Genomic DNA, 12,514 nt, shown 5'->3' on the forward strand with positions numbered 1-12,514 from the left:
GCAATCCAGGAACTGGCTTGTTTGAGCTTCAGAATAAGAATGAGAATCAGAAATACTTCACTGGTCTCCAAGGGGAAATCGGAGCTTGACACTTCAGCAACTAAAAACTGCAGAAAACTGCAATCAAATACATTAACACAAGCTGGTACAAAACTGTCCTGTGGTTCTCTCCAGTGAAATCATTGTGTCTACCTATCAGGTGGAGAGAGTCATGGAAAGTCCAGGATCGTGGTCTCAAATCATGACCAAAGGAAATCCAAAAGCATTCAGCTCATTTCACTAATCAGCCCCCTCTGGTTGAAATTATGCTAAATGGTGAGAAAAGCTGTGGTTGTGTGTGGGTGCAAGACAACCTGTATACAGACGTCCCTCTTGGCAAATGACTGACACCTATGCCTCAAGTCATCATCTTAGGTCTTACGAGAGAAATATGCTAATCTATTTTGCAGGATTTATATATATATTTCAATGGTAAGCTAAATTTTCATCAAAGTGGATTAAGTAACTTTAAGTTAAATTAAGTATCACAATTTATAGAATTGCAATGAATAAATGATTATTTAAGACACAGATTCAAACATAAATTGAATCTATTAATTTAAATGTATACAAAAGTCAGTGTGTGAATGTGTGTGTGAATGGGTGAATGTGAGGCACAACATTGTAAAGTGCTTTGAGTGGTCAGTAGACTAGAAAAGCGCTATAGAAATGCAGTCCATTTACCATTTAGAGAGGTGTACAATCAATCACTGCTGCTTTATTTCGTTTTATACATTTCAGTCTGGTGAAGAGAAATTTCCTGGGGTCAATGTACAGGTCAGTGCTGTGATTTCATCATCAACCGCGAGGTGGGAGCAAAGATGTGGACATCAGGACGCGCACACAGCGCATTTAAACGTCGTTGTTTGTTTGTGCGTGCGTGCGTGCGTGCGTGCGTGCGTGCGTGTGTGTGTGTGTGTGTGCGCCCGCGCGCGTTCGTACCTTCTCCCTTGAAGCTTGAAAGAATGCTATAGTGACAAGAAATCATTAACCAAAAGATGTGCGGATGCCTGTGTTGAAACATTTACCCAAGAGGCCTTTTCCTCTCACAAGATCATTCTGTTAAAATAAATTAATAATTTAAAATGTAAAAAATATAAAACATGTGTTGCTAATACTGAATCTAAACCCTACTCGAGTGTCTTGACGTAACTTGGCAAAAGTCTTGGGGCTAGAGCGGAGGGTGATGATGTGCCGGCAGAGGAGGGAAAGTTGACTGTTGCCTCCACACTCCGCTCAGGACGCGCACAGCAAACTAATTAAAAGGAATCAACTTATGACAGGCTTACTGGTGGGAGGGTCGTCTGCCACCGCTCGACACCAGCTCAGACACTGAAGTTGGTTCCAGAGCAGAAACCAAGTAGCCAATCATTTCAAGTGTCAGATATTTTGGCTGCGCGCTCAGGAGCCAGGTGACCGGAGCGACGGGATGATCTTCAAGCGCAGCGGGAGTCCCCTTCTGCTCACTGTGACCTGCATGCTTTTCTCAGGAGGCTTGCTCTGGTCCTACCGAGAGGATGCCACAGACGGGTAATGTAGTGCTGAACCATATGACACGAGCGCTGCTTGCATGGCATGAAAGTTTATGCTCACTGTTTATGCTCACTGTCACTGCAACATGTTGTCTTCCACAGCGAAGCTTGCTCTGAGAATAAGATTGCCACCACCAAATACCCCTGCTTGAAATCAAATGGAGAAGTCACTACATGCTACAGGTAGGGATGTTGTTCATCACTATTCTGGTATCTACAAAAGATTATAAACATGTGTCTCCACCCAGAACTGCTCTATATGATAAAACACTGATTTGCCAAGTCATTTTTATTTTCCTTTTTTTTTTATATTTCATGATGTTTGCCTGGCTTATTTTTAGCATGTAATTAACTGGTCAAATGGAGGATGATTGAGCCAACTGAGCCTCACAAAACATGCTGAATTGCACTTTTGTGAATAAGTTGAGTTGTTGTAGTGGTAAATAAAAAGGTGGTTATTGCATAAACTCCCCTCAACAGGAGCCAGCAGCCTCTAATGATTATGTTCAGAGAGTCAACATTTGTCTTAACATTCTTCATTCAGTCCGCTCTAGTCACTTTCTGTCATGCTGTAGGATGTAAGAACAAATTTCAGGAATGTAGATAAGAACTATTCATCCGAACTGCAAAAGGCTGGATAACAGTTAATGTTGTTTCAGCATTTTTTTTTTCCCAGCCGCCTTGCAAGTCTTCAGTTGTTGACAAGTTATTGCAAAACATGATGGCTGCTTTTCAGTTGTAATGCGTCCAAAGTGTTGAGATGAAACTGATTTCTGGGCAATGGCTGGCCAGCGTACAATTTCCTGCAAGTTGTCTTTTCTGGAGTAAGGGATCTCAGGTGTTTAAAGTGCACATGCCTACAGACAGGTCCCTTAAAGCTTGTCTCTCTGAAACTGGCATGGATTCTGACAGTTCAGGTAGATACAATGTCGCTTCCCAAAACTCCTGTCAGAAGCTCGGGATTGATTTGTTGGAACCTAATCTGTGTTCACTGCCAGGGGCCAAAGCACAAGCATAATGAAGACACTTGCAACTGATTGACTGACTGATTTGCGAGACCTGGTCTAGTCAAGCAGACTGACATATACGCCCTGTGGCATTGCTTAGGATCCGGCTCATTGAATTTGTTATAAAAGTTTGAAAATAAATTGCCAGCAGGGACAGTCATTTCAAACATTGGAAAAATCACGTGATATATTTTGCAAATTTGATACAGCTGCAACATGAAACCTAGGGAGGGATTGAGTCCATGTTGGTGAAACAAAAAACGCACAAACAGAGCTCTTCAGATATTTCAGCTATAGTGCTTAGTTTGCGTCTTTATACAGTGCTTAGTATGAGTCTTTTTATATGCACTGTCATCTCTTCATAATGGGGGTGCTAAGCCCTGGTTCACACAGCATTTTCAAACTAAATCACCTGTTCATTCTGAATAAGGTGCAACAGAGGACTAACAAGCTTGCCCTTTCAATGATTTGCCAAGCCTAGCACTGACACTTGGCAAATTCAGTCATATTTTTGAGAATATATAGCCAGGGCTTCTAGGAGTGTCTCCAATGAAATAAAGCCAAAGTAAAACTGAGAGAGACATCGACTATGTTTTTATCATTTGACCTTATGTAGCACAAGTAACATTTTGTCAAATAAACTTGAATATGAATATTAAATAAATGAAAGATGAGGCTTTTTAGAACTAGTATTAACACAGCATCCATGTGAAGTGAGCTGATCTTTTTCAAAAGGGCTACATGAATCAATATAAGAACCACAGAAAAAAAAACTCAAATATAATATTGCCATCATGTGTGAGGATGCTCCTGAGTGCATACAAACTCAGGAATGAGGTCGGTTCACTTTTTTCAGTTTTCTTAAACAAATTTCCCAGCCAGGGTGAAAGGGAGGCTACCAAGTCAGCTATATTACCCATGAGGCCTTGTGCCTCGATTAGAGCCTGTGTGCCACACATCCCTAACACCACAGTATCCTTTGTAACATGATATTAATTTACCGGTATACACTTTACAGATTGACCAGGAGGTGCATTCTCATTTCATGATCAGTTCAGGATTTTCCTAATTTTCTAACAGCATCACATAGGCTATGTCTTCGTCTTGTCTTCTTTTGTCTAATGCAGTTGTCAATGATGTTGCCACAAAGTTAATCAAAGTTTACCTGTAGAATTGTAACTATTACAATTCTGAGCTTTAATGTATTGCTGCCTTCCCAAAGCAACTACTTCTAACCATAAATGTTGCACTGTTACCTCTGAAATATTTGTGGAATTTTCATCAATGCAAGAATAACTGAGAGATTCACGGTGATAAGGCATGTTTCATTTTAGCACATGTGTGCTGTCAGGCTGATATGAAGCACAATGCTAACTCGACCAATCACATCGCATGGTCAGAACTACCTGCTGAATAAGGTGTGGAATAAAAAGCATGAAAAAGCATAAAAAAGCATTAAAATCTGTTTAAAGTTATGTTAGGCAAAATTGCTGATTGACCTGATTCTTTATTGCTAGAGTCAACTCAGAGTCGGCCTTTCAATACGGCAAATCGACCACTAGTCCATACAACCTGTTCAGTGAATGAAGGTCAAAAGATTTATGATCATATCTCTGGAAAAAATTTTATAATTTCTTCTAAATGCATAATGCCTCAACAGATGTATTACTGACTTACTGTTTGATCTTTACATCTCACACAAACTCTAAATGTAATAATTTTTGGTTTATGGTTATTGGCTGCAGTCACAGTTGTCTCCCATATGTTTAATTTAAGGCTGGTGGTAGTAAAGACACAATGTAAAGTAATCAGCAGTTCAGTGCATTTCAGTCCGCTGGCATTGTGGAGGCTGATTTCTGCCTATCAGCTCTGCAAAGGGTTTTAAGAGAAATCTTATCATTGCAATGCCAGAATGATCGTGGAGCTTGCCAAGACCAACAACACACTCAAGGCTTTTCCAAAACGCAGTCACATTCCAAAACACCAGTTTAATTACAACTTAGCAAAACTAAGGTGCACTCAAAGTGGAATTTAACTTGATTTAAGAGGGATATTTTCAGTGTTTACTGACTTTGGAAAAATATATGCTGATGACAGCATCAGTTTGTCTGCCTCATGAAGTTTGTTTTTAGAGTTATTTTAGTCTCATGCATCAGTGCCTGAATGACACTGGAACAACGTGATGCTACTGATGATGTTATGATGCAAAGTTAACACTTATTCATATACCATTTATCATATTTAGACACAGAATCAAAGGATACAGCAGAGACACCCAGAAGGCATGTGTCACGGTGCAAGAGAACTTACAGCTCTTGCTCCGAGGCCACAGCTAACTCTGACCTTCTCTGTTGGGCTGCCTTGCATCCCTACTGGGTCAATCACCTCTTTTTAATGCCTGCAGAATGTTAAAATATAGGTATGTTTGTATTTCTGCAAACCTCAGAGTGAAAGCCTTGCATTCTGGGTTACACTGGGTTTAGAAAGGTACCAAAAGCCTTCTGTTCAGGGTCATTTCCAGCGGTTGCACATAAATTATATTCAGTGTTTGGAGCTTTTTGTACTAAAAGGCAATTGTTTGATTTTGGCAACATCTTTAGTGCAAGTGGAAATTGCTGTAGTGTTGTTATCCCACAGCTCCCAGAGATACTTTATAATGAAGTGTTGCCAGTAATTTGAAGTGTCTTTCTTGGGTTTTCTGTTAATGTGGTTTTAAGTTCTCTCGAGGTGGATCTCTATTTTTTGCCTTATCAGTGGCTCATGCCCAAGTCTGCTGTTTGCTCCACACTATCTGCTGTTGCTGCTGTAAAAAGACTGGCAAAAGAAAAAAAAAGTTGATTATTTGTTTTTTTTTCCATTGTTATACCAGTGAAACCTCTTGCAATTTGTTCTGAATGAAGACAAACTTCCAGCAGCAAAGATGAAGTATCAGATGACATCTCTGAAAATCCTAGATGAGAGCCAGATCAAGCATGTTAACGATCAGAGGATGAAGATGAATAAATAACTTTGTTTAGGTGACAAGACAATGCGTGAGGCAGTGATTACATTGGCTTGATTTATTGTGTACGCTCGCCAGCCCTTGCTGCCCTGTAAAGGAAATGCTTCTCTGGGAGAGATGCAGACAAAGTGAGTGTTTCCACTCTGAAGCTGTAACAGTTACACATAATGGCTATGTGGCATGCGTAATTGTTGCTTTGTTATTTTTCCAAATATTTCTGGTGGTACTAAGCATTTTGTTGTGTTCTCCCCTTTTCTCCTCTGCTCCCTTGTTTTTCTCTTCCCTCTCAGCTCTGGAATTCCAGGGGAACTCTAGTTCACTCTATAAGGACTTAAGGCAGAGGAAACAGTGAGACGGAGGATAACTCCAACATTTTTTCACCCCCTTGTGAGACAAAATAGCCATAATACTGCACATGTGCTTAGCTGATCCAAACATTTGTTTGTCTCCTGTAAACATCCCTATCAATGTAATGCACCGATAGCTCTTGAGATAGACATGGTTTTGTGCATTTAGAGGCCTTGAAGTGTAATTATTATTTGTCAGCAGGAGCCAAGATTTTCTATTATCTGATTTATAGTGTAATGCCCAAGCAGACTCAAACACTGTTGACAGGGGTCAATGTCAGGGAAACAATCTTTTCAGCATGCCAGTATAGTTCATTTATCCCTTCAAGCTGATTATTCATTTTGCCTGTGAGGCCTGACCACTCTTTGTATTCAGATCTGCTTTTCTAATCACCTCAAATGTTTTCTGTACATTACAAGAGTGCTCGCCACAAGCACTATCCACCGTCTCCCAATTCCAGCAGCTTTCGACAAAAGAAATAATGCATTCGTGATCGTTGTTGCAGAGTCGCCGTATTGTCATCCTGCCAATGGTTGGAGCTCGATGAGGGATCTATCTGTGGCACAACCTAAGGGATTCAGCAGGCCCCAGTTTGAGTTTCCTTGTAGATTTATGCTCCTGTTTCTTTGGCTGAGAAAAACTTTCCTGATATCACGATGAATGTTCTGAGAGAGTCTAGATGTACCGAGACATGATAAAAGCGGATAAAGAAAGCTTCCATAGCCTTTCGAATGTGTAATTGCAGGTGATGTTACAGAGTGATTATGGACTGTGTCATGGTCAGACACTGACTGCTGTGTAAAAGATCTTTTTTGATACACTGCAGTCCTTCAAATAGTGGCCCATTGTGCATTTCCCAAACTGCTTTTATCAATCTAAGCATAACCTATGTGGACTGTTGTTTTTGCTGTAAGTTTTAAGTTCACATCATGCATGTGCAGATGCAGCATGATTTCTTGTTGAGCCCACAGTGATTGTATTACAATAAAAAAAACTTTGCTGTGGAAATCTGTTGATTGCACTTGTGAGTGAGACGGAAATATTAGGCAATTTGCGATGATTAATGTCAGTCGCCGTCATTTTCACCATATGTTTTTTATTACTTGAAACGTAATTTATTAAGCTCTTGATGCATGCTACTGAATGTGCTGTCAGAGGACCAGTTCCAAGAATTAAGAAAAAAAAAAAAAAAAAAAAAAAAACAGTAACTGAGTTTATGGCAGGGCATCAAGAAAGCTCAGTAAAAGTGAAAGTGCCACTCAAGTAACAGGAACAGAGAGGCTATAAGAGAGATTGTTTGCATGACTGAGTGCTTGACCACACGTTTTTCATGTTGTGTTTTGCCCCATGAAGCGCAATAGCCAAGCAGTAATAAATCTGTTACAGCAGCTGTAACAAGTTCTTACCAGTGTTCTCAAGATTAATGTTTCACTCTAAGGGCTCCCTTGTTTCCAAAAACACAGAAAAACAATTGTCAGAGTCAATGCAGGCCCATTACGATTGATTAAAATTCAGCTTCACCTTGAATTACCATGTAAGCACTTGCGCTCTCTCAATTTGATTACAGCTACAAATGAATTCATCGAGCTTTTAGGAAAGAAAACAGGCGGGATTAGCATTTAAAAACATGAAAATCATTTCAGATGAAGTAATGGAAAACGTCCCGACTGTTTCCCAACAACCCATTAAACGAAACCAAATTTTACTACAATGAGCCTCAGTAGATGTAAAGTTTAGTGCAGGATGAGATAACACTAATGAAAATCACAGCAATCAGGAATGCCTGGAATGATTCACAATATCTGGCGCCGAGCCTTCACATAACGCTGAGCCATCTTACAATAGAAGACTGAAAGTTGCACCGACCAAGTTACACCACCACAGTTGTGAATAGGTTGCTCTCTCCCTTTCTGAAATGCCACTGCTTTCACAAATTGCTGGAAAGAAATTGCTGAATTATTTGACATGACCTTAACATTGTGCACACGTATCTTTTTTTTATTATTATTATTTCATCATAAACTAAATCCTTCATGTAGGAGGAATAAAAAAATCGTTTTCTTTCGCTGTCTAAGATATACGTGCCCCATCAAAGAAAACACATCACCATCTGTTTGCTGTCAATATTCCGAGGGAGGTCAAGAAGTCCGCTAACTGAAAATAGACGGTTGTATAATGCAGTCTGTTCAGCAGATTCAAGCGGCTGACATTGGGGGATTTGAGGGTGTTCTTTAATGATAGCTCCCACACGGTTGAAAGGTTGTAAGATCCAAAAGACTAGAGGAGGAGGTTAGCTGCCATGTTAAGCTAATGATCCTTGTCTGTCTGCTTTAAGCCCTGTTGAAGTGCGAGTGCAGAGCAAGTTGTGCACAAGAATAATAATGATGTTGACTGGCTATTGCTTTTATTATCACTGTCCACCGACAGCCAGTTATTGAGTTGCTCCATAAAAAAAATCATCTAAAAGGCAATCTGTGTAAGGTTTGGACTTCAGTCTGGCCTCTTTTGACCTTCTCAGCAGGTCAAACGATATGTCGGAAAGATAATAAGTTCATTTGTCATTTGATCTGTTGTTGTCACCCATGTAGATTTTAATAACCAGTCCTTCCTCCCACAGTGATGCAGGCAAAGTAAGGCTGTGCCGTATCATATCGTTCACTACAATACTGATATAAAGTGTCATATCATGATATCCATGATACAGCAGTGCGATGGTGTGTTGATGCATGTGCCTACCACACCAGGCAGACTGGTAAAAAGTCTAAATTAAGATGGATTGTTAGCTAAAATTAAAATGAACTTAAAATTGTCAGATAATAAATAGGCTAAATAAAGGCAAATATTACTCCTTCTACTCCGTACCATGTCATTCTCTGGGTAACACTGTAATTATTGTCATATTGTCTTTTTTTTTGTTTGTTTTGTTTTTTGTTTTTTGTTTTTTGAGTATCACTATTCCTAATTACCCTGAAATATATTGTGATGTTATTTTAAGTCTATATCGCCCATCTCTAGTACATAGTGTAAAATATGATGGAGCAGCTGCGAGACCAAATCCAGTTCACCGCCTGAATTGCCTTTTGCAGAGCAAGGTCAAAAACAAGACTTGGTTTTGTTGAAAGAGAGAGGAATCTGAGCTGGATCAAAGAAACTGAAACTAAAGTTCGGTTGGTTTGGTTCCTTACACACAAAAAAAGTTTTTTCAATGCTGCAGTCCTGTAGTGCCAGCTGAAATTAGGAATAGAGTGTCATTATCGTTCATCAGCTATATTTTTGATGATTGATTGGTCTTTCGGCAAAAGCTTTGCTAATGAACAGCAGTGATTGGTCAGCGAGGCCTGTTTTGATGTAACATAGCAAACGTAATAATCATGATGATAACCATCTTAAGGTCGCAATCTGTGAAGTGTAACTCATTCATATCCCCAGTAATTACTGTGTTGAGCTGTGTTGCAGTTTGGACCGTATTTCTATTAATGTTATGACTGGAGTCAAACCACAGGGTCATGAATAATTTCTTGTTGTTGGAGGTTACCACAGTCAGTACCTAACCATTTGAGAACTGATTGGATTTGCTTTACTTTGTGGCATAGTGTGTATGCCAGCGCTGTTCGGAAGTAGTGTTTGGAGCCAGGTTTTGTCTCCATCTTCCATCTTTGCACCTGCAGGGGGAGCTAGTTTACATTAATCTTGCACAGCATCGAGCGCCTGTAAGCTTTTATCTTGGTTAAGTGTGATATGTGAAGGAGGTGTTTAAGAGGAGTTCCATCAGCACCAAGCTACACTGTCACACAACAAGAAAGAGGAGGGAAAGATGATATACCCTATTAGGGAAGACGATGGCTTCCATTCCCATCCCTTAAAAAGAAGCGAGGAAATTGCAGGGGAGTGTAAGTTATCATGGTGAGAGCAGGGGAGGACATGTTGTTAGTATTTTGGAGCATTCCTCAGTGATGGATGTTGATCACCAGCAGCAGCACACAGCCTCAGCTCTGGAGAAACTCGTCCCGGGTCTCGCTCTCTCTCACATTCTGTGGAGCGCACCTCTTCAAGAGTCATAATTTTATGTTTGGAGAATGCTTATGAAGGTGCTGTTTAGTTTGCTGTTTAATTCACTTTCCCAAAAATTTCAGAGAGGGGAGTTCCAAAGGGTTTTTTGTTACCTAAAATGTCAAGTGGGGTGGTTTACAGTGAAGCTACATTTAGGCTTATGAAATCTCTTCATCATGTTTTCATACATCAAACTAAACAGACATCCCACTCTGAAAAAAAAACTGATTTCAGGGAGGTTGAGGTCATAATCTGAAGAAAGGAAGGTTTTATATTCCACCATATCTGCAGTGCATGACCTGTGCACGGGGAACTGCCGCTTGGAGGGAGTGACACTCATGGAGGTAGAATGTATAAAGCCCAACCACAATCAGAACAACAGGAAGTCAGAGTATTTACAAAGGAATGACAAAGATCAGGATGACATTTTGGGTGGGTGGGGAGGTTAAATTTCTCTTTTGCTTTCTATAAAAAATAAATAAATAAATGAATAAATAAAAAACATTTCTGGGATTTGCTGATTTCCAGGATCTTGTACATCACTCACGGAGGTCAGGGAGCTGGTGTCAAATTGACTCCCAGAACTTCAGCTACTAAATCACATCAAACCAGCAATCCACCCTCATCCACCCCCAAGTGGTTTGGATGAATGAAACCTCAGGATCTCTACTGCAAGTGTTAAATCCCTGTCGAGTTTCTCTACTCGTTTCAAACAAAAAAGGGGAGGAGAAAACAAAGCAGGTTGGCAAATCAGAATCGAGGATGAGGTGGGCTGCTATTTTCCTGAGTCCTGACTCCAAATAAGATTGAGGCTACATTTGGTTGTTTTATATTGCCTCGTCTCACGAGGCCGGACCCCGAGAGACCCTGCTACAAGCTGCTCGTAAGCAGCGCTTGACCTTCACTTTTTGACCCACCAGCCGCCATGGCCAGCGGTTTTCCAAAGTCACTATCCACTCAAAAACCAAAATCCCCCGCCCCACAAAAACTAATAAAAGCTAAATTAAGACTCTGTTGGCATGCATGTGTTTGGAAATATCATATTATTTAAACAAGAAACCATTATATCTATCACTACAAAGTATGTTTTTTTTGTTTGTTTGTTTTTTTGCAGGATCATACCCTAGCCATTCGTCCGACCTGAGCTTCACTTTTCATTGATTGCTTGATTTAAGTAGTTTAGGTGCTTTTTTTTTTTTTTTTTTTTTTTTACCTATAATGAATATTTTTATTATTTTATTTATTTGTATATTTATTTTTTAACACACCACTGCTTAATCCTCCCTGCATTTGGTGGTTGGGGTGGGTGTTAATGTCAAACTATGTGTATAAGACTGTAAGTTCGCTACCTTTTAATAATTGCCCGTAAGGAGCCCTAGAAACTTGAATGTCACCAACTGACCTACTGACTTGTTTCAGAAATAACCTCGTGGAGCCTTGTAGCGGTGTCAGCTAAAGGGACAGGGCAGAACTACCCCACTAGAGTCAAGCAGGGTAGCGGAGTAAAGTCGATGTGTTTGATCTGCTCTGGCACAAAACAAAAAAGTCATATTTCTCTTTTACAGTTTTCCTCAGAAAGCTATCAGCCTATCAGAAAAAAGATGGACCTTGGATTGTTCTAATCCCCAGGTCTTCATCTACTTTCCAGTAACACAAAATATTGTAATAATAACATAAACATTAAGTCAGTATTACAGTCCTTTCCAAGTTGACTTTGCAGATGTAAGCAACACAAGCAGGAAACCATATTTTTATTGATATATTTACTGTAATATATGTCTCTGTTTTCCTCATGTACAAATTGGTACGGTTTCTATCCTTTTTAGAAATATTAAAATGCATGTCTATCATTTTTTAATGCATAACCACATAGGTTATGCATTTTTTAAGAAGTAATACTGTGCTTTCAGTATTACTGTACTGGGTATGATTTGGTTTTCGTAGAGGACTGTTTTGCCATGTGTTTTCATTTGAGGGAAGATTGTATTACAAAACACACCGTTAGCAGAAAGACCATAACTCTGAGAGCTCAGATGATTTATAATGTCCCCTGTTCCCTGGAGTTGTTTTATCGATAGGCGAGTTTGACAGCTGTTGTTTATTTAATATGAACCTGTTTTGCAGGTTACACACATCTTCGCCCTTATCAACCAGTAGGCTATCATCTGGGGGACAAGGCAGTAAATGAAGACTGACGTGCTCCTGTTATCAAAGCCGGCACATCCTAAAAGGCATAAAACTTAATTTTACAAGGTGCACGACTAATATAATTGTAGGTTTAATATTTAAATGGATATGAAGCCTGAATGGGAAAATAAATTAGCATAAATCAAAGACATTTGCGGTGGTTCATCTCAGGAAATCCACAACGCCTCTGACTTCCTGCACTGTACTTGTGAATCAGAACCACTTAATACACCAAGTCCAATGAATTTAAAACAATTTGTCTTTGTGGCATTTGTGCGAACGTAGAAACAGATGTAACAGAAAGTGACATCTTATAAGGGCTGGTTGGTGAAATCACAGAAGGCTGTTGT

At 39.7% G+C, this 12,514-nt stretch overlaps 1 protein-coding gene across 1 annotated transcript in view; it reads left to right on the forward strand.

Moving 5' to 3' along the window:
• The first annotated feature begins 1,390 nt into the window (after nucleotides 1-1,390).
• Nucleotides 1,391-12,514, forward strand: part of ccbe1 (collagen and calcium binding EGF domains 1) — a 38,663-nt gene continuing 27,539 nt past the window's right edge. The window contains exons 1-2 of the mRNA XM_030065547.1: nucleotides 1,391-1,569; nucleotides 1,674-1,754. Coding sequence (XP_029921407.1) covers nucleotides 1,469-1,569; nucleotides 1,674-1,754 — 182 coding nt within the window. The 5' untranslated portion in view covers nucleotides 1,391-1,468. The remainder of the gene's footprint in view (nucleotides 1,570-1,673; nucleotides 1,755-12,514) is intronic.

This window comes from Myripristis murdjan, chromosome 12 (genome assembly GCF_902150065.1).
Source record: "Myripristis murdjan chromosome 12, fMyrMur1.1, whole genome shotgun sequence".
In the NCBI taxonomy this organism is placed as follows: Eukaryota; Metazoa; Chordata; class Actinopteri; order Holocentriformes; family Holocentridae; genus Myripristis; species Myripristis murdjan.